General features: G+C 29.1%; 1 protein-coding gene across 1 annotated transcript in view; it reads right to left on the reverse strand.

Annotated features, from left to right (window-relative positions):
* Positions 1–505: 505 nt before the first annotated feature.
* Positions 506–24,457, reverse strand: part of LOC139906483 (uncharacterized) — a 141,985-nt gene continuing 118,033 nt past the window's right edge. Inside the window, exons 3-7 of the mRNA XM_071891392.1 lie at positions 2,259–2,464; positions 1,452–1,605; positions 1,258–1,391; positions 799–1,192; positions 506–735 (exon numbers count right to left, since the gene is read on the reverse strand). Coding sequence (XP_071747493.1) covers positions 665–735; positions 799–1,192; positions 1,258–1,391; positions 1,452–1,605; positions 2,259–2,464 — 959 coding nt within the window. The 3' untranslated portion in view covers positions 506–664. The remainder of the gene's footprint in view (positions 736–798; positions 1,193–1,257; positions 1,392–1,451; positions 1,606–2,258; positions 2,465–24,457) is intronic.

Consider the following 24,457-nt stretch of genomic DNA (forward strand, 5'->3'; position numbering starts at 1 on the left):
AACTTTAGTAATTCCATTTCAATGCATACATGTTTTTTTTCTTTTATTTTATGAGATTAAAATAAGCACAATTACTCATTTTGAAGTACTTTGCAGTGAAGTTATCCCTTCATTCTGTAAAGTGTCCCTACTTCTATAAGTTATAAGAAATAATTTCAATCCTCATTTATATTAATTCAGAAAGTTAATGTCAATAGAATAATATACTTTAAAAATTATGAGTACTATAACAATTGCTGAAAAAGTAAGGAAATCTTTTAAAACTACAGTTTTAAAAAGGTGTTGTTGATTAAGTCTTCAGGCTCCATATTTTTTTTAATAGCTTAGATTCTAAGCCTGATTGATGTACATGAAGTAACCAAAAATTCTGTATATATCGCGATGGAGGCAAGAAGAGCCATCATAAGTAATTAAAGGGTAATAATATCTAAATAAAGTATTCAACAAATATTTTCCCTTCACATCTAAATCTGTTTATCAAAAAAAGACGTCAGTTTTGGATATATTTTTTTATTCTCAAATTAATTTTTGGAGTGGAAAATAGAAAAGAAAACTAGGATTTATCTTAATATAAAAATATTATAAATAAATGAAAAGATATGATTATATAATAATTATAAAGTTAAAACGTTAGTTCATGAATTGCTGTATTTAATGTAGTTTGTCAAGATGCGTTTGTAATTAACATTTGTACCAGAAAACTTAGAATCAAGATCCATAATGAGCAACAATGATCTGGAAATGGAGATTTAGAGTTTTCAAATTAATTTAATATAAAAAAACATATAAATTTCTTACGTCCAATTCTCAAGGAGTTATTTTTGTGATGATCAATAACTTTTACTAAGATATGATTATCTTCTGTTTCGTCTAATTCATCAGTTTCATCCCTTTTAATCGTCGAATTAGATATTTTTCCACTTTCATCCTCCTCTACAACTCCTTTGTTCTCATCGTCATCTCCTGATAATACAGAAGCTGCTTTTGGATGCTCCTCTTTGATGTCTATGTCTAGGCTTTGCCAATGCATCGTGAGAATAGAGGCAACACACTTTCCTGTGAGTCTTCCATTGGGAAAATGCATGGGTTGTAAATGTAAACTAAGAACACTGGTTGAGGTAATAAGTCCTGAATTTTGTGCTGTACTTGTACTATAAAATTTAATAAATCCTAATCCCTTTTTTTTGTCAATCTGTAAGGAATTAAAAATATCATAGTTTCAACACTCTCTTTTAAAATCCTTTTTCATAATCTTACTCGATTCCCATTGATGAACCATGTTATATTTGCCGAAGGAAAAGTATTTTTTAACGAGCATGTCATGTTGAGCTTTTCCCCAACTTGATAGGTGTTTTTAAAGCCTATAACTTCAGGTCTATCTGCAGGTTGTACTATTGAATATAATAATAAATAAAGATATAATAGTCTCATAAGAGAAAAAATAAACTTACCTAATACTGTAAGATATTTTCTGACCAATTGTGTATGAAAAGAAGAATCAGCGGATGCTTCACAGCCGTATAGACCAGTAGTAAATAAATTTACATCTGAAAGGGTAATATTTACCCCCACAATGTGTTTTCCATTCCCATCTAGTGATACATCCTATCGACAAAATTATTAATTTAATATGTACATTAAATATATCAACTTTTTATAAAATGATTTTTATTTCATGATTAATAGATTTTTTATCTTGTTGACAAAGATTCAACTTGATTGTGCCCTTGGATTGAAATTATGTGTATATAATTGATTTTACATTCACAAATTAAAAAAATGATACTTATAGCTCAAATATTCTGATTATTTAGCGTACAAACGGTTTATTTTATAATTATTTTTAAATATACAACTGTAATAATTTTGTACTTGAGGGGGAAAAAAAAATTAATGATTGCATGTTAAATTTGTGTTTTATTTAACAATTCCTGATACATTTTTGACAGAATTTAAAATGAGTGCTTCATTTTTTATCACAAATATAAAAATCTTTTTGTTTTTTCTAAAATAAAAACACTTGTAATTTCATTTATGTTTAATGGACACCTTAAACAATACTACTGTCAAAATTACTTAACATTTGTTGCTGAAAAAATTTGTATATAAATATTAAAATATCGTACTTTGTTGACAGTATAAACAATAGTGCACTCTGTTGGCCATGATTCAGGTAATTTTCATATTGATCGATGTCAAAACCGTCAAAGATACGCGTCCCATGATAAACTTTTATTAATTAGTTTAATTTATTGTACCTTAATATTGATGCCCTTTCGTGGAAATGTTTTTACTGGTGGAGTCTTATCAGGGACTATTTGTAAGAATTCATGTCGTCCCTTGTAGAGCTTTACTGTATATAATTCTTCTCCTTGCAAATGGTAATTACAGTTTATTAAAACTGTTTCTCCAAGTCTTGCTGCAGGTGGAAGACTGAGTATGAGATCACGTAGACTTGATGTACCTATGTCAAAGTTAAATGAAAAATTGTGGTGAATGATCAAGTAAATACTTTGCTAAATCACATGTTAAGCATTATGAAAAAAAGTTTTTGTTTTTTGTGAATCTCTTATTCCCTGTTATATTTAAGGATTAATAAAAAATGTAATATTTGAAAATTTAAAAATAAATAAAATCAAAAAATGTCAAGTATAAAATTATATTAATTTTATAATTTTAGCTTACCTATATTTTTTTATATACTAAATAGATATATTAAAGTTATTATTATGCTAACATAAGAATATCAAAATTAAAAAAATATGACACCCAATCATAAGACACTTTCATAATCCAAATTAGTTTCAACACAGTCATCAAATACAAAGAGTCTTTTCATTTTCTTTTATAACAGGATCTGTGAAAAACTTGTACTAATTAAGACTATTAAAATTTTAAAACATTTTCATGTTTGATCGACACTCGACAACCTACTTATAAAGTATCCTCAATAATCTTTTGAGAAACAGCCTGTATTTTGACAAACATTTCTATAACACACTCCTGGTAATTTTTATATATTTCTACAGTTGTAAAAATATCGATATATTTATTCCATAAATATATCAACCAGGAAAGAATACAGCATATAACTTCCTACAATATCCATGGTGAGTACTATTTTATGATGGGAATAACAAATTGTTAGAAAAATCACATCGTCAGGAAAAGCTCTACACACGCTAAAAATTATTGCTTGCAAAGTTATTTGACTTGTAAATTTCCACTAAGCTTATTTAGCAGTCACATGTATTGTTTGACGTATATTTAATAGAATCTTCCTACAATGAGAATAAAAAGAATGTATAAACAATTAATTAATACTTAAAATCATGGAACATCATCTTTTATAAAAACAATAAATCTGATAGAGATCCTTGATATTCCTCAGCCAGCCTTTATATTAATTCAAACAGAATTGTGTAAGTCATTTCTCTTCCCATGTTAACCGAATATTTCAACGACAGATGATTAATGTATTTGGATATGGAGATTATTATAGCAATAAAATTTTGATTATATATAACAGTAAGAAGCTCAGAAGTCTATTAGATGACTTTTGGACAAATTAATTGGAGGGTCTTCAAACATAATTACAAATGTCATTGATGGCGTTGATATACGAAGTGGAACATATCACTAAATGGCAACTGAGATTACTAAAACCCATTGATCAATTTGAATAATATATCTTACAGCTAAACATACGGTTCGGTACGAACCGCGGTACACTCTTCACTGTACGCGGTTCGGTATGGGGTAATACTAAAATGTTTAATATTAAAATTAATTAATTAATTTTTTTTTTCGACTTTCTATTCTTTAATAATTTCTTTTTTGTACAAATAAAATATTCCTTTAAATATTTGACTTCTCTAAAAAATAAAGATTGCTATAAATTGTACACGGTTTACTTATATATATAAATTTATAATTATTCATATGATCTTTCGTACATTTTTCAGTACTTAACAATACCGATTGCTAGTCAAAGTAAGGCCAAATGTCAAAAAAAAAAAAGAAGACATTGAAGATGAACTTGTGGCTGTGAGGTATCATGAAGCTAACTTGAAAACTTTGGAAATTTATTTAAATTATCCCTCGACTATACGACTTTTTTCAGTGGATGGGATGTGTTTTATCATTTTGTATATTATTATCTCTTTTTTTTATCAACAAATACAAAATATATTTATTTGTTAAAAAGATGCTTACAGGTACAAATCTGACATCACTTTTAAAATCTAATAGTACAAAAAAATAACCCAAATTATTAAATACATACATACAGTACAATCCCTAATAGACTTTTTAATATTGAGCAATTTACTTCCAATGATAAATAAGGCTTCCCTTTAAAAATATTTAGGCTAAATATATAAGAGGTTATTATTATTCACAATGGAAGGGACTTATGACCTCATATCTACGGAAATTTTGTCCAAAAAGTACTGGCAAAATACTTCATAAACCAAATCAAATTTTAAAAAATGTTTATTGTCTTTTTGTAGATACCTAATAACTTCGAAAAAATTTCCGAAACTCCTGCTAGTTTAGTAATAAACTGAATATAATTTTTGTAGTAAGACAATGCTTCAAATTGGACCAACGAGAAAAAAAAACCCAATTATTTTAGTGTATAAAGCATACTGATGACCTTATTTTCAATTGTAACAGATTGAAATACTTGACGAATACATACAAACTGGTAATTAAATGGAGTACAAAGAACCCAAAAATGGGGTTCTAAATCAAAAATTTCCGGTGGGAAATTGACATTGGGGAAAACTGCACTGGAGAAAATTGCCATTGCGGAAAATTAAACTAGGATAAATAAGTCGAAATTTATTTTGTTATACTATGGAAGAGACTTCCAATACCTTATCTAAGTACACCTTCATAATTAATCTCGATGCAATTTGGAATTGAATTTGTAAATATATATATTATATAATTTCAAAAAATATTAAAAACTAAATTGATCAAAAATAAACCAAAATTGACGATTTTTAATAGATTTTTTACAAATTGAAATATAAAGTATATACTATAACTTCAGAAAGTATATAGAGCACTTGAAGATAAAATAATTCCAAGGACCAGTTATAAAGAATGAAAGTCCTAAGGAAATATCCGATACGGGAAAATTTACTAAGACAATCACTATACCCGATTATAACAGGATATAAAAAGGAAGATATGTTTGCTGTAACTTGTATAATAATATTTAAAATAAATATATATTTAAAAAAAACCTAACAAATTTGATTTGTTTTATTTTCTGTATAAGTTCGCAACATTTGTACCACAGGAAATTAAAATAAAAGAAAAAGTCATTATCCTAATGTAATATATGTCATAGATAGAATACTATCTTGCATAGTCTTTTCTTGTAAAATTAATTATCCTTATGCTATTTCATTAGGACCGTGTATGAATATTTGCAATGCATAGCATTTTCTTTTCAATCTATTATTATATTAGTCCCATCTTCTATGAAGTAGAAATGTGTGATGAAAACTGCCCTGGATAATTTGCCCGAGCTAGATTTTCCTATTGACAACTGCCAGTTAGGAAAATTGCCCGTTTAAAACTTAATTCTTACAAAATCTATCATTCAATTTAAATTTATTTTAAATCCTTAAAAATTATTGTAAGAAATGTATTGCATTATTTGTTCTATTTAAAAAATTGCAAATAAATTGTATTGCAATAATATTATTCACACTTGAAGGTACTCCCTTGGGGGTGGAACAAACAAATATGCTTAGATATTTTTCATAAAGTACATTAAGCTAATTTATAATGTGTTGTTATTTATCATGAAGTTTGAACAAAATACAGGCAATTTTCTCCCCGGGCAATTTTCATCCATGACAATTTTACCGGATTGCAATTTTCTCCAGGATAATTTTCCACTGGCCATTTTTCCCGGGGTAGTTATCTTAGTACTATTAAACTCTATGAATAATAGTTACAGTTAAAGTAAAACATTCTTTTTCTAAAAGATGGATTTAGTAATGTATGTCTCCCGTTGTATAAGTACAATCGGTTTTCGCTGGAATATGTCAAGTACAAAAGATTTCGTACTATACTTTTTTGGAACGTTTCCTGATAGTTTGACTCAGTATTGTTTGAGAGCACGTCAAAGATAAACACCAGTAAAGAGAAGATAGTTGGTTTTTTTTATAAAGGCAGAAATAGAGACCAGGCGACTAAAAATGTGGGTAGTGTTTATGACCTTGATACTAAAACAGCAAATTGCGTGTAAGATTAACCACACATTGGATGGCTCATTGCCGAATATGAGTATAAAATGATGGAAATTGTCGAGTCCAACAGTTATGTAAGCACTTTTTAATTGCCCTTGAGATAAATATTAATGGTGAAAAATATTAGGAATAATAAAAATAATCTAAAAAAAAAAAAAAGATTATCAGACAAATAGAAAAAGGTATGTAGATAGATATTTAGTTTATCACCATTACGTAAATGCATTTATGGGTTCTCTTTTTATGCAGAGAGTGTGTTCAAGGAAAAAGTTGGTATGTTAACATACATTTTAAATGTTGGTCATTTTTTAAATGTTTCTTTAATTCAGGGATTATCAATAAGCAGCTGCGGGTAAAGTCAAGCCTGAAAGAGCATTTTATACAGCCTGCTAAAACTATTAAGAAAATGTTATAAACAAGCTAAATTGTTTTCTTATGCCAAACTGATATGCACTTTACATATGTGTCAGGAGGGAGTCAATCAATGATTACCTTCTATTTTTAGTTTTGCGTCTTATTATTATCCTTCTTTCATTACACACCTTTACAACACCTAACATTACCTCCATGAACAATTAGTCTCCAGTAAATTTTATCTAACGACCGGTTATGTTGCTCCCTAGTTGGATCCTATATCTATTAAGGATGTAAGTTGATTGTCTCTGGGATGAGCGATATAAATAAATAAAAAATCGTTTAAAGCTGACTCGTGTGCACCTTAATGTGATAATAAAGACCGTCACATCCAGACTCGATGCAAAACTTTAATTAGATAACTCAGAATTCAAAAGCAAATTACAATCATGGAATATTCATTATATTATTAAGTGTCCAATAGAAATAACAACCAAAGTTTCAATTGTATGACCTGCAATATGAGCTCGTCATCTCATTTTGGCTAACATTCAAAACGGAATTATTGACTTAAAATTAAATCTTTTGAAGGTATGAACGATTCTTATTTATTATTAAACAGTAATGTTATAGTTGGAAATAATTGTTTTTAATAATTTTTTTTAATGTTTAATTTAGTGAGCAAGATTGTTTGATGCATTAATGATAATGTCATAGATCAAGTAGTGTCAATTAACCCTACATAAGTGAACTAGGATATTATACACGCCGATATTTAAAAATATGATACTTATTTCTAGAAATCTACATTTTATCCCAATTACTTTTCAGAATGTCACAGAAATATTTAATCTGAATATATGCAATTATTTTTTAGCTTCACCATATTAATTAATAATTATTTTACAGATTTAATATGGTAAAATAATAGATTAATATCCCATTTATGTCTAATGGCTTATATGCACAACGTCTTCCGGAATTTATTAGTATATTTAACAATTTTTAGTCAAGGTTAAGTTAGTAATGATTTATTGTTTTTCTTGGATACTTTATAATATTCTATATATGGAATGATAAGATACTAATTTGACTCCCAAAATTTGCCTACGGTAATTCATATTTCATAGACATTGTTAGCAATCTTCAGAAATAATGTTTGTTCTTCAAAAATAATCAATTATATCATACAAAAGACTCTCAACTGATATTTTTAAATTATTTAAAATAAAAGATCAATTGTTTCTCGTAGTCTTATATTTATACAAAGATTGAGAGCCATTTAATTGATTTATACGTTTGCAAAATTAATCGTTCATTTATCATATAATAAAACACAGTTTTTAAGGGGATTACTTTTTTAACCAGTAAACTAGCTGAGTTATAAAAAGGTTGTTCACTAATGTATGGTTAAGCATAAGTAAAAAACATAGTGTTAGAATGACTTCATTTGACTTAGAAATTGTCTTTGAAGTCCATACACAATAATGTATAACATATTTACTGGATCAACTATAAATCAAACCTACGTACTTTGAATTCAAGATAAAAACTCTTCTTGAGAGCGTTGTCTGTTGAGTTACATCGTTCCAGTCGAATAATTTTTGTATTTTTAAGTACAATTTGTGGCGTCTCATAAGGATTAATCAGAAAAATGTATTGCTACTAATAACACAGAACTTCACATTTAACTTTTTATCTAATATATAGGAAAGGGTACTTAGTTAAGTGCGAGAAGAAGACAAATTAGTAATGCATATTGTACGACTGAATAAAGGGGCTGGTTCACATTAACTTAATTTAAATGATTTGGGAGAGAAAATGTAATAATTTTATAAATAAAAGAAGTTTTATATTTAAAATAGTATTAGTGCACGAACAATTTAAATCTATAGATTTTATTGTTTCTTTCTTACGGTATATAGTAGAACACTTTGAAAGAACAAACATAAAATAATGAAGAACAAAATCAACAGCTGTTATTCCTTTTCAAATCTATCAACTATGTTATTTTGTTTGCGTTTTGCCCTTAATAAACATACCACAATACAAGTTGATATATATTTGTAACAAAATTTATCATAAATGGTGGTCCCAAATTTAAGTGACTCTTTATAATTTGTGTTTGAATATTAATTAATAATTTTTTACGGATTTAATATGGTCCTATAATCGAATGTTATCCCATTTATGAGTAATGGCTTATACATACAACGTGTTCCGAAATTACCATCAGTGTGGCCTTGCGTATACTGAAAACTAAAGTTGTCTCTCGCTCGACATTGCCAAAAGATGAAAAGTCAAAGGGGTTCAGATAAATTGAAGAGGGGAGTAAAAAAGTTTTTTTCTCAAGGAGATTTTAAATTTTATTTTTGCAATTCATATTCAATGTGTTATTGTAACCCTATGAAGAACCCTAGGAACGTTTCCAAGATTCAAGATTAACACAAGACCACAAAATGTGCATGGTAACCTTTTTGCTATCCGAGACCTTTAAAAAAATATGAGAGTACGTGGAATTTTGTTGTTCATTTTGGCGTTATTATTATTCGTAATTTTGTTTAAAAAGTGTTGTTTTTTTTTTTTTTGACAAAAATACAATATAATTGACTTGGGTAAGAAAATCTCTACATACAATACTCTAATTTATATATCTTCTCCAATAGTTTTAATCAAAGATTCGATTTAGGACTTATATCAGCTATGGGTCTTAACTACAGCACTTTCAGATTATTTGCTCCACTTCTTGGTTATGCCAACCTTAAGAAATTTAACATTTGGATATGGTTTGATATATCTATTTCCTTCAATAGTCCACCACTAAAATAAGATTTCAAAGGGTTAATGTCTGCCAATAAGTTTTAGGTATTTTATGCTGTATGTGAAAGAGGAACCACCCTCCTGCCTAATTATTTTCTTCATAGTAGTTGCACTTGATCCATAGAAGAAAAGTATTCTAACTCTCTTGTACAGTAGTAAGCATTAGTTCCAAATTTCTCTTATGCCTTTAAAAGCTTATTTCTTGTAATCTGAGGCTAGAACTCCGTGAAACATATCATGTACTGAGGGTTTAATTGGGAAGATATTTTGAAATTATCTTGTTCATTTTGAAACCCATTGTTCGTGGGACATATATCAGTCATATGCCACTAATAAGACTATTAAAGGAAGCTTACATAATTATTTCAGGAGTGGTTTTGAATCAATTGGAATCAATTATCATTCTATTTTTTATCGTAAATTTTTGCGACGCACTCTATATATATTTTTACCCATAACTTTTGAATAAGTGTTATTTTCTTATATGAAGAACCTACTTTTTTTTGTAGACTCTAAAAGGTAACGAATATCCTCTTTTAATTAAAAGCACTGGAAAATGAGCTTACAAGAAGTAATTTTAGATGTATATATTATTAATATATTAGTTTGAGACTCAATCTGATAATGTTTCTTTTTTTTTTCAATGTGGCATGGATTTTGAAAGTATAATGGAACTATTTTGATCCAGAAAGTTTCGGAGACTGTAGTCTTAGTAGATGATCATTTTTTTATATCGTAAACAATTTTTCGGTCTCATTTTAATAGAATTTGGACTGTATGCAGTCCAAAATATGCGCTTCGGTATGAGTTGCAATAAATTAAATATTTCTTTTTGTCATTGGTCGTCTTAAAAAATAAATTATTCTATATCATATTCTTCAACAAAATCTTTTGAGAATATCATTTTCTTATACAAAAAAAAAAAAAAAGATCTATTATAGTCGAAAAATTTAAGATCTTGACTAATCAAACTTTACTGCCATAAATATCTAAATCGATATTTTTTTATTTACATGATATCGTACTGTACTGTGAATCACAAAACAAAATGGTACTGTCTCAGCCATTTTATTCCTTCTTCATCGATTGACACCTATTTTATTAATTGTTATATTTATATTAGTAAAATAAAGTAGAAGTCTCCTTTATGAGTGTTTAAACAATCTTAGAGCCTACGTGACTAGATGCTATAAGAAATATCAATATATTAATGAGCGTGTGTTACTAAAGCTCAATATATCAAATTAATAAAGAAAATATGACGTTTTTTCAAAAAGTTAAATCACTTTTCAAAATTTGCAGCCAAATGTACATTTGGTTTTGTCGATTTTGATATGTTAATACACTCGCCACAAGCATGTATTATTGTTCCAGATTTATAATATGTTTTGTTTGTTTGTGAGAGGCATAACAGTTAGAATTATTTTGCATGTTTGGTAATTTTTGGCTATTGAAAACATGGATCTAAATTATTTTGCATCTAATTTTGTGTAGAAAATGAAATTAATGTGATATAGTTTGGAGTAAAAAAAAGTTTACTAATGTTAAAAACTCTTCCAAGATGGCCAGGAATATGCTAATCACGAGCCTGGCTCTGTGCGCCCAGTACGTCAAAAACAGATGAAAAAGTTTAAGCAGTGAAAAAAATTGTTTTTGAAGATCGTCAAATTACTAACAGAGAAGTTGCTGAGAATATTGATATATCAGTTGGCTCGTGCTATAATTTTTTTTTCGAATATTTTGGGCATGAGACGAGTGTAAGCGAAATTTATTTCAAATTGCTAAATTTTGACCAAAAGACATGTCTTTTTTTTACCAAAAACAACAGCACTTATGACACAGCCACCCTATTTTACGGATTTGACACCATGTGAGTTTTTCCAGTTCCCAAAACTGGAAATAGCTATGAAAGAACCCAGAGTTACAACGATTGAGTAGATAAGGACTATTGTAAATATTGATCAATAAATCAATATTTATTTCTAAAGAAATACAAAGTCCCCTTACTGTATGTATACCTATATTATCAAAGCAAACTTCTTATCTTGTCTAATAACTAGAGCAATATCGGATCATCCCGCTAGGATTTTACAATTAAAAAATTTATGCGAGAAAAAATTTAATTTTTATCATAAAATTAATGTTGTCTTTAATTTCCGAAAAACAAGTTAATTAAAAAATTATAAATTACTTTATGCTATTATTTTTAAAATGGAAGTGATTCCTCAAAAATTTTTATTAATTAAACTGTTACACAACCTTCCCTTGTCTTTATATATGTATTTTGTAGAAATAACAAACACGTTAAACTACGTATGACGTCATTGTACTAAATCTAAAAATACAGATGACGTCATTAATAATTAATCAATACAATCGAATTTGATTGAATTTTAAATAGAAAGATCAATATCAAAGGGATACATTTACAACAAATTTTCTATGCCACCGATCAAGACCGTACTTCACTTTATATTGCAATTAATTTAGTCAGAAAATAATTATTATGCCCAAGACTCTTCCCTCATGTAGCTTAAAACTTGAATAAATAAATATATATGGTAATGTAGTAAGTTATTTGGCGTCGATGAACATATAAAAATACAGACAATCATTGCTTTAATAATAGGGCTGTAAATTATAGAATTTTTGGTGAGTAAAAAAATATAATTCAAGAATTTTCATGATAACTCGTTATGATAAAGTTTTTTTAGAATATTTTGAAGGAGATCAGCTTGACTATTATAAAGTTTCATTAGATAAGCTGCAAGTAGCTTTGTAAAGAAGAAATCAAGACAAGTCCTCCTTTGTGCCAAGGAAGTACACAGGCAGAAGAATTTTTGTTCCTATCTGTAATTATTGTCTGAGTCTTAATTGACTTACACGTACTAATAACTCCCCAACAAATCCTTAACGTTATTTCCTAGCACACACTTTCTGTTTATAATTTTTTCTTATGCTTAAAATAAGAACATCTAACAGATTTATTTATTTAAAAAAAATCATTAGTTAGCCAACAAAATCAAAGAACGCACGGAAAAAAATGCTTAGGAATGACAACTATTATTATGTACTTGCATTTTCTTTCTGTATTTATTTCATTTCACTCAGCAGTGATAATCAAAGCCTTTCAATTTTTTGTGTATATAGTTATTTCTTGAATCAAATAGTCATGTACTTATTCCTTACACGACGCCTTAACAAACATTCCGATAGATAAACAGATGAGGCTTCATTATAATTGAATATACAAACTAAGATGCCTTTGAATATGAAAATACAAAACAAAATTTGTATTAAAGTAATGCACACAACTTTCAATCATGCGCATTTGTAATATGTCACTTCAATTTTGTTTTGTTTTTTAAATGTATTTAAAAATACAAATAAAAAAAAGACTTGAATTTTAATCACGAATTGTGGTTTAAGTAATTTTATCTACTTTTTTTGCATACAAAAATAAAGTTATACTTATTTAAATACCCATTAAGGAAAGGGGGGAGGGATATTTGTTTTGTTTTAACGTATAAGAGAGAAGAAAATATGTTAATGTTTTCTTGTATCTTTTTTTAATGTTCCTTTAATTGGTTAGATAGAGTTGCACTGATTAAGAATAAGTAAACATTTTAGCATTTTTTTATATAACATAAAAAAAATGTAAAAAAAGAGAGCACTGAAATTGTATGAAAGATATTTTTTCCCCTGAAAATATGAAATCTATTACTTCTCTTTCGAATGTCAATGAACAGATCTGATACTTTTTACCATGGGATTTTCTACTTTTGAAATTTCAATCGAAAATAGCTGTTGGAGACAAAAATATTGTATTTTGTCAACCGTTGAGTATAACTTCCTAACTAAATGGAATGCCTTGAGTCAGGAGTTAAAACCGAGTTAAAGTCTTCTATTAAACGCCACTGATGTACCAAAAAAACAATTGTTTTCTTTAAAATTGTAAGACCAACGTATTTAAAAAAAAAAAAAGTCGAATATATTAATAAAAAACAAGAAATGTTTCTTAAAAAGTTGATCTGGAAGGACTGTGTATGTAATGGACAATGAAAGCAAAAATATAAATCAATCTTGCTGTGGAGGATAAATTAATAGTTTCTAAACTAATTATAATTAGACATAGGATTTGTGAACAATCCCTCAAAAAAATTTCACAGTGACCTATTCGGAAAAAACTACTCATTCTTCTATGGCGAGAATGCTGTTGTTTTTTTCTATACTGGGATGAAATAAATAGAGAAAACTTGCTTTTTTTGTGATATTATACAACAGCTTAGAATGATTCCTTAACCCATTAAGGCCTGGAATACTATATATAATATTTTTGAAGGAGCAGGCTCCTGCAGCTATAATTTTATATTTATTTGGATAAAAGAACACATGATACAATATCAACATATTCTTAACTGGTTTCAAACCAGATGAGACTGCAACATTGTTTTAACAGATTGGTAGGTGCCATAATACACGATTATTAACAACGCACAAAATGATATCTAATTTCAAATGAGTAATAACTGATTTTAAAATTAACATAGGGCTACATGGTTCTCCAGACTTTAAAAAATATTAGTTGAATTTGCATTACGTCAATTTTTATTGCTTTGGATTTAAAAGTACATAAATTATGAGGTTTAAAGTATCACTTACAATATACAGTAGCTTAGAAGGCTATGAACTACATTAGTTATTTTCAATAACTATATACACGACTTAGACTTAGCTTATTCTTGCACGAAGTTATTTTATTTTACTGATTTAAGGGATATTATTATTATTGTTCAAATAACAAATACATTTTTTTATAGACGCGGCTGGACTTTAGAAAAAATCTTGATAATGATGAAGATAACTTAAAAGGATATATATTGCACCACCAAAACTTCATGACGAGTCTAACTGTGATTCTGCAGATGAAGATAATGGTTTGATAGATAATTTATCCGATCCGCAACATAGAGCTCTGGCAGAAGTAAAAATGTTAAATGGGCCACTGGATATTCTAACTCTCAATAATGATCAGTCAAGTGAAGTAATCAGTTCCAACCCATCCAAAAACCAAAAAAATTAGAAAAATCTCAATTATGTTATATTTGGAAGAATTGATCAAGTTTCAAATACGAAGTTTTAAAGCAAAGTGAAGCATCAGTGACTCCCAAGGTTGACCTCCGTGGGGAAAAAACTAATTTAAAAATTTCTTTATTTTTTGACGACGACCTTTTACATTTGATTCTGGATGAGTCTGAAAGATACACTAAACAGAGGAATGCATCTTTTCATTCCAGTCTAGAAGAATTACAGGGAGTACTGGGCATCCTTCTAGTTTCCAGATACAATTCTCTACCACGTAGAATAATATATTGGAAAGGCAAAAGTGATGTAAGGAACGAATTAATTTGCAAAGCTCTTCTCAGCGACAGATTTGATAAAATACTTCCTTATCTTCACATTGCAGTGAAATATACAAAATAAGACCCTTATTTGATCCTTTGAACAAAAGTTCACCAAAGTCCATCCTCTAGACAAAACCCTTGACCTTGATGAAAGTATGATATCATATTTTGGCAAACATGGATGTAAGCAGTTTATTAGGAATAAGCCCATCATATTTGGTTACAAAGTCTAGTGCCTCAATTTTCCATTGGGTTATTGACTTTTCTTTGATATATGTCAGTACAAGTCTACAAATCAATCTGAAGAACGGCAAAAAAAATTTGGAAAAGGTGGCTCAGTTCTTTTGGAACTTAATGAACGATAAGTTATCGATAAGCATAAAGAGCTTGGATCTAGATTTTTTTTCGATAATTATTTTACTACTCGATCATCTTATTGCACCTCTTGCTAAACAAAACTGGAACTGGTGTGTTATAAATTGCAAGGCAAGACCATCTCAGCATTGCATAAAATGTCAGGCTCCGCTTTAAGTGAAACTTTTTGTTCCCTACCACACTACTTGAAAAATTTATTTAATATGAAACAAAAATATGTACGTATTGGAATTGTTATTATTTTTTTCTTTGTTATAGTACAAATTTAATAAAAATACTATAACTACGTATACATATTCGTTATTATTTATCCATGGAATCATCGACTCATAACTTGTCTAAAATGTACCGTGTAAGTTCGTAACCTACTATATATAGTAGACTTATAAACATTTAGGGGTTAATAATATTTTTCTAGTGAGATTCCATTTTCAAAAATCTTCATTTATTAGGCTTTCTTTTTTTGGAAGTAAAAATATGTATATGATAGATTTACATACCAAACTTTTTCAAAAGTATATTAGAAGACAGGGAAATTGACACTTGAATAATTCGTTTTGATTCTTTCAACACACGATAAATGTAATTGTGCCAAATTGCAAAATCCTGTTCTTTTATTCGTTCAAAACATTGGAAGTATAATCCGTGGTGGTAATCATCAGATTCTTCCATTTAACATGACTCCAGATGGTCAGTCCTACCACAATTTTGCTCAAACAACCAATGTTTAAAGCTGATCAAACGTACAGAATAGACTAAGAAAATCCTTCTAAAATCTTGATTTGTCGAGATAATATGGCTAAATTTATCACTAAATTATGATAAATATAAAATAACACTGATAACTTTTAATTTTCATTTAAAACTGTACTTTTCTTTCAATACTTATAGCTCAATTTGGATATTTTAGTGCTGCTTATTGCTAATTTCCGGGAAAAAAAATCGTTGAAAAATCCAAATTATAATTATTATCAAGTAGAACGTCATATTTTAAACGGAACCAGGTATCTCCGACTATCTTTTCATCCAATATATTCATATTCATTGTTAGGGTTGTAGTTATTTAAAAAAAGTCCACATATAAAGTTCATTACAACCTCGGTAATTCATCTAGAGTTTGTTTTTTCAAAAATGAGGAAACATTTGATTTGCATCCCTCAAAAAATGTATACAAGAAGTAAAAAATATATTACAAACTTATGTTAAAAGTGCAGAAAAAATGTATTTCATAAAGAAGATACTACAAGAATAATTCCTCATCTGGTATAACTTAATACCTCGAGGGAAGTAATTGTGGTTAAAAAGTATAGTATTTTTATTAGAGTTAAGTTAATCCAAGTTTGTCAAAATGTAAGTGCATATAGGAGTGAATAAAAAGCAGTCATTTTTGACCCAAGAAATGACAATGTAGTCATATTACGTATAATGAAATCTTGCAGACTTTTAACAAATAGCATCAGGTGTGTATTTAGGGTGCACCGTATATAGTGACGTTCTGTTCTTTGATTTGTTAATTTTGCGTATTGAAAAAGTCTTCCACCAAATGTATATTGATGTAAATATCAAGGCATGTTTGCAACTGCTAAACTAAATTTAGGAATCATGTCGTCTTTGTCTGTAAAAATCATCACCAGATATTTCATTCCTACTTTAAATATGGATATTTAGTAACGCTGGAATGTTTCAATCCCGAGCTGAACTCAAAGCAGGTGAGAGTAAGTGATCATAGAGAAGGGAGAGAAGGGCTTGGAATTTTTTCTTCTTATAATTTACGTAAGTTTGAACTGTGAAAAAAGGAAAAGAAGCGAAAAATGAATCATATTATTGCTGAGAAGGAGTGGTGATAGACGAAAGCAGGGGATGAGTAATGTTGGGATTTAATTATAATTCCCTAGTTATGAACAATACCCCCGGCTCGGGATTCAATTCCAACTCACTATTAAAGATTGATGTTGACGTCATTTTTAATCTATAAATAATTAATATCCGTCTCCTATCAAATACTAGTCATTTCCTGTTTCAACTGCCAAGACACTCTACACAAAATGTATTAACAAGTTTTGCCCCTATGAAATTAATAAATATCCCTCTTCAAACTGTAAATCAAATGTGTGAGGATTAATCTAACAGGGAATGAAAAAAGTGGTTTTGTTAAATTTTATGAAAACAATTTCAAATCAATATTCAGTTTTAATAACTTTCAACATGACTTACTGAAGGCTTTCGCAGGCTTCACATAAAAAGTAGTTTGTCCACCTCTGGTCCAAGGGATAGGGGTTTAATTAATGGGGGTTAAATTTTTCCCTGCTCACTTCTTGGTGATCTTACACAAATGAGTAGGGGCCCTGTCCTGTTTTAAAATATAATTTATGTCCGGTACCATTTTATTAACTTGAGAAAAAAACTGTTCACTATTTTTTCCTAAATAGTCGGGAGTATTAAGGCGATTGCCATTAGGAAAACAGATTAGTGCTATGGGATAGCCATTTGAGGGTACCAATGTCAGTAACATGAAGCTTGCAGAATGTTAAGTGATTGTTACACTTCAAGCTTTTTCGACAATTTCCCTATCTATAATCATTATCTATCGTTTCTTTTATTGCACAATGGATCTACTGTCCAATTTTTTTTATCAGGAAATATAACTAGTCATCCTGTTTGTTAAGTAGTCTTTGGGAACGTCAGAGAAGGCATTTTTGGCCTTATAAAGGAGTTACCCCCCTCTTTTCGAACGAACTATTGACTGTCTTGAGTGCCAAGTCCAATTTTGATGCATATATCCTGATACTAACCCATGGGTTCTCCTTAAATGCACATATTAGCCTCTCCTTAATTTTTGGCTTTCCACCAGATACAGCCGTTCAATTAACACGTTCCATACGAGGTATCCACTGGTGGGTCAATGTCGCATCAAATAAATTGCAGCTGACCCAATGGTAGTTCATTTAAAAAAAATCAAAAAAAACATTTTATAAACAGATGAATTTAAATATTTTTAAAAAATCTTCTTATGTGGTATTGTAGTCCAAAATACCCAACGGTGGACACGTAACATTATTGGTTCAATAGCTATTACCTACAAAGGATATGCACAATATAACCTCTCAGATATACATTATTTTCAAGATGGAACCTATAAACTAACGGTTAGGCAGGAGATACGCACCTAGAGACACTTGAACGCAGCATGTTAATATTATCCTCATCCTTAATTAGTTTTTGATGCTACAAAAAGTCTAACGGGTGAACTTCAGCTGCTTTACTATTTAAGAGACACTAAAAGCCAGGCCAAAAAATGCTGGGATCTGGGGGTGTTTTGTCCCTCATTCTTGAAATTACCAACAATTATTTTTTCCTAACAAATACATAAATGCTTACAGCTGGATATTTATTTAGATGACAATTTCGATAAAGCTCTACATAACATTGCAGCAACGATTCTATTGTTGTACACTTCTCAACACAATACCCGGTAGTAATGTATGATTTAGTGCAAGATTGGGATTTCTTCAATCTATTATTTATATTTTGCAGTGAATATGTTATGTTCACTCTCATTTAATAGCTACATTGGATACAATAAGCAACATTGAACAAATTATATAAACCAGTTATTACAAAAATACTTCTATACGTAGGGTTAAAAACAAAAGAAGTTTGATTTGATATCCATTTTGTATTTCATTTTGAAAAAAGAAACCTCCAATTGTTTAGATATACACACATTAAAAATGTAGTTTACGCTTTCTTATAAAATGTTAAATAAGCCTTCATAAGAATATATTTCCTACAACATTCATTTGGTTCTCAAACCAACAAGTCTCTTAAAGAGCAAGGTAGAAAGAGTAAGGAAAGAATGCCTGTAGGGATTCAACATTATGTTGCTTTTCTACATGAACTTCGTCTTATGTATGTTCCATTAATTCTAATTTGTAAAGTCTGAAAAAAATGCTTGGGAAAATTCCTTAGTTTGCTTAATTATCTTCATATTTTTTAATTATATGAAGTTGGTTTTTTTGGGTTTTTTTTTTTGCAAATACATTATATTGTATTATAGAAACAAAGAAAAAAATTACTTAATTTTTTTAGAATTAAAATACAAAGTATCCAACATATGTACGTTATAAAAAGAGTTTTTATGTATATATTTTCTCCTTCCAAAAAGTTTCTCCATTATTATTGTTATACTTTTTTTAACAATAATTTCAATTTCAAGGAGTAAAAAAATGAAAACACGTGTAGAATTATTTACCAGCTTGTTTCTCCCCTTATAAAGATATAATATACTACTGTTCGTTATGTTAGGAATACAAATAATTCTACTTTCAGACATTTTACAAGGCATTATCTAACTATTTGATCTTTGTACATAAATAGAGAATATTTATATTATTGTGAGTATGAACAAGGTTCTTTACCATTTTTTTCTTATTCCAAAAATATTTCATAGATCAAAAATACTTTAGTTTTGTTTAAAAACAATTATTTAACAAATCTTATTAGATAACAGTCGTCCCCGATTGTCTATACACCAAACTTTGGTATTCTAATACTACAATATTTTTCATACTTTTGTTTCTCTTTAAAATATTTATCATTGAGTGTTTTATTGGCATAGTTATTTCTTATAAAAGGATGGAAAATTAGATGAACAAATTTATAACTGCATCACACCCGATCTGATGACACCAATTTCACCTCTATTGCAAAATTATACATAATGTTATTTCTGCTAAAATAATTTTAAAATTTATGAAGAGTTTTTGTTATATTAAATTGAAGTAATTAACTCATACTTAGAAACCGCAGCATTAAAAATCCGGAGCATAATTAAAGTTAATGTTATATTAATAAAATAGTTTATCAATCCATTTTTTAACAGTATTCATTTTCGAAGGAAAAGCACGTTCTTCACTACCTCGATAAATAAAAATAACTGTATATATTTCCACAAAAAACTTTATAATCTCGGCTCTAGTATGAAACAACACCTACGCCACTACTTTTTGAAAGTCTGACTGTCACACATTATCATAAGAAAGTTATATTTGACACACCCTGAATATATGGATTGATAACGTTAATTATTTACTATTAAAATCAAGTCTTTAAAAAAAATAAAAAAATGATGGATTGTGACATTTTCTTGTTTTTAAAAAAAAATACTTTTGACAACCTAATTTTTTTCTTTTAGTCTGACTCATCTCACAAAATTCAAATACCATTCTTACAATTGAATCAAATATGTCGAAAAAATATTAGTTACTATGTATTTACGAGGTAAGAAAAATGAACTTGGATTTTCTACTTTTTTTAAATTTTGATTCTAGATTTTTTGGTATTCTGATACCAAGCAACCATCGAAGAAAATACATCATTTGATACATCCGAATCCATTATACTTTTATGCTCTTTCAATTTAAATATACCAATGAAAATAGTTGTGTGTATTTTGTATAAGCAAAGAGGCTTAGAAAGAAATATATTTTGTAATGGGTTTAAGAATCTTATATGCACAAAAGTCAGTTTAAGATTATTATTTTTTTCATTACTTTACAATATATATATTTTAAATTGAAAAAATAAGTAGGACATACACAATTCAAAAAAATAAATAAATCAAATCAAATTTAAAAACATTTTAAATTTGTTTTTCTTCATATTTTTATAATATAAAAAAAATTGAAAGATATTTATAGACAAAAATATATAATAACAAAATTTTAATTCTATCAGACTTGTTATAAATATAGATATTTATTTGTGTTAGATTCGAGTTGCTTCGACTTTGATCTGTTGAGTAAAGTCGAGTATGAAAAAAACATTCGACCAAAAACAATATTTTTTATTGAATTGATGGAACTTAAGTACAACTACAGAGGGCACTCAGAAAAGCACAATCATCCGCTTGAAATTATTTTACATAGAAAGTCTCAAAATAAAAATTACTAATGTGAATTATGTATTCCAGTTTGTTTTATCAAAATTTAATTTAAGTTTTGTATCTCACTTTGTTTAAAATTATGGTCAATTTTGGGATTCTAATAGGTTTGTGAACTACTTTTTATGTACAAATAACGTAAATATTTTATTTTGCAGTAAGCAATATATATATAAAAAAATTTATTTTGTGTTACCATTATCTTTGACTGTGATCTCTCAAAATTTAATGGGGTTGTACAGGGTTTGGAAGCAAGACGTGGACTGAATGACTGATTTTAGAAAAATGTCAATAGTTTTGAAATTTTTGTTAGAAAACTTTGAGACACACCCTTGATAAATACGTTCACTCAATATGGCCGCCCTTAGCAGAATCACAGCCTCCATATGGCAGCAGAAAGCCTTACAGGAGTTGATGAACTTCTCAGACAAGTTGTTCCACTCCTTCACAATGTTCAGGGAGTCCAATTTTGGGTGGGATGTCCAGTTAGACTCCCTCTCCAAATTGCCCCACACAGCAAAGTCCAACGGGTTCACATCCGGCAAAGATGATGGCCACATGTCCTTGAGCCAAAAATTAGGAATGTTGTCGAAGCAGAACTTCTGGCATTCGTCCAATGTGTGTGAGGGTGCGCCATCTTGGGTCCACACATAGTTGCCCTCTGGGTATGTGGCATTGAGCCATGGCAGTATGGTGAACCTCAGCAACATATAGTTGGCCTCCTGGCCAATTTTCTCCTAGGCTTAAAACATAAGGGAGGGGTCTTCTTGCCACGACCCCAGGACTATTTTTTGGGCCGGATTTTTTGTATGGAACGTCCCCTTGACCTCTTCTGGTGATCTCCGAAAGCTAAAGGTCGTTCTGACGGATGTAGACCTGGTCCACGGTGAATATCTTCTCGTCAGATAAATTTTTTATTGTGGATCCGTTTGCCTTGATCCATGCACGAACTTAATAATGTATGATAGGTGGCGTGGGGCCCTTGTGTAAGAGGGCAACCCCAAGTTCTCATTTACAGCCTCTTGATTGCCCCCTGGTCCATGTAGAACTTGTTAAAGAGGAGATTCATGTATTTTGTTGGGTCCTCCTTGATTTTCTTTTTCAGGTCCCCCAGAAACTCAGAATCCCTTTTCAAGTTGTGTTCCCCCACTTCCTTCATTCCTTGAGAGATATTTTTCATCCTTTTTCATCTTGGCCACCTTGAAAATGAGGCTCCTGGAGCACTTCACAATGTCCATAATCTCTGCCACTTTGATTTGGCATCCAGAAGGAGTTATATCTCTGCATTTTTGCTTCTTGTTCACTCATGATGAAAGATTTAAGAAATGTTTATTTTTGTTTACTTATGCAGAAAGGACAGGAGATTCGAAATATGCAGGAAAAATCACAAAACATATCTATTTTAATTACATGATTAGCATTTATTAACAGTCCACGTTTTGCTTCCGAACCCGGTATAATTTACATAATTATCTTTGAGCTACCGTTAAAATATAAAACTTAACCAAAAAAATTCACGAATAACGATTATAAATTTTAGCCGTAATCCTGCTTTGAAAAAATTAAAATACCATTTTGTGCTATAGTAACCTTTGACCTCTACTTATCAAAATTCAATGGCGTCGCATTGTAAAAAAACGTAAAAAAACTTTTTATACAGTTTAACAAAAACTAAATTGTAAATTACACCCGTAGTCCTTCTTTTGAAAATAAAAAATACCATTTTGTGTTCTCGTAACCTTTGACCTCAATTTATCAAAATTCAATGGATTCTTTTTCTAAAGAGTATTTAAAAATTGTATACCAACTTTCCATAGAGTTTCACAAAAACTGATTTGTAAATTTAGTTCTAATCCTCCGTAAATAAAAATAAAATAATTTTTGGGCCTTTATCTATAAATATTTATGTGGTCGTACTTATAACATATATGTATATATTTTTCTACCAATTTAGACGAAAATTAATTTGTAACTTTTTCGGAAATACGGATTTCCAAAAAGACTGAGATAAACCATGTTAAGTCCATTAGATTAATATTTGTTTCTTACAGTTTATGGTTACAAACATCTCAAATGCATTTTTAAGAATATTGTTGTAAAAAAAACCAGTAAAACTATACGTGAATTAAACCTAGTCAACACAACAACCTTAATAAAAGATGCTCTATTTTTTTATTCAAATTTAAAAAGTTTTGTGCCGACACGGAATTTTTTTATATAATCCGAGCAGGCTAACCTTTTTTTAGTGAATATCCTTTTTATTTTTCGTTAATGAACCTGGTTTATACGTTACCTCCAATATTAAGGGAATATTATTAAATGATGTAAAGTTGACATAAGCACAAAATAAGACTACCTAATCTTAACAACCTTAAATTTTGCCCACAACTATATATATCTTGTGACTATTTTAGTAGGACAATATTAGTTTAATTTATAAAAACTTCTGGAAATATAAATTATTGACATTAATGTTCTCATTCGTTTTGATGAAGTTGAGTGTGATGTACAGAATATAAGCTGCTATAACATTTATTGCAACGTGTTTATCTTATATTGAAAAAAAGGGGAAAAGATTATGCAGAAGAAGGACTTGAATATGTTACAAAATAAATAGTCAAAGTTACCAAACTTTGATCAAATTTTTCAAAGTTTGCAAATAACTATAAGAAACCACACTTTTCAATCAACAAAAAGTTGCAATTACCCTTAAAGATGTGTCAAAACCAAACTAGAAATTTCCAGCCAAATAAATTTAGTAAATTTATTTGAAGGAAACTGGGACACTGGAAATCCCAGTTCACCAACAAAGGGTTAATAACGTTGATGTTCTATTAAATATATGGAATATTATTATTAAAGAAGGGAAAATGAGTGCAAAGAGCGTGTAAAAATTTCCTTTTTATCTATAAATTGTACTGTAAAATTGTAGAAGTTGTTTTTCAGGTAATTGACATTGTCTGATTCTTTCAATATGTAAGCTGTTTACAAAAAAAAAACACAAACATTGTTTAAGGTGAAATGAAAAGCTGCCTTTGTATGAATGCAAGATGACCCATATGAATATATTCTCTTCTTCTCTAAAAATATCTGTGCAGTGGGCGTTAGACAATAAAAAAATCTTGCGCCAAATATTATGAGAACAAAATTTATAAAGAACTAGAATGACCACACGGTGCAGCACAATATCTGTCTTCAAATAAAATTAAGTTAGATATATCAATTTGATCCCAAGTACATGACAATTTTGCATTTTTTAGTTTTTTGGTCTTGACCTTTGAGCTTGAGTA

The sequence above is a fragment of the Lepeophtheirus salmonis genome, chromosome 10, assembly GCF_016086655.4.
Source record: "Lepeophtheirus salmonis chromosome 10, UVic_Lsal_1.4, whole genome shotgun sequence".
Lineage (NCBI taxonomy): Eukaryota > Metazoa > Arthropoda > Copepoda > Siphonostomatoida > Caligidae > Lepeophtheirus > Lepeophtheirus salmonis.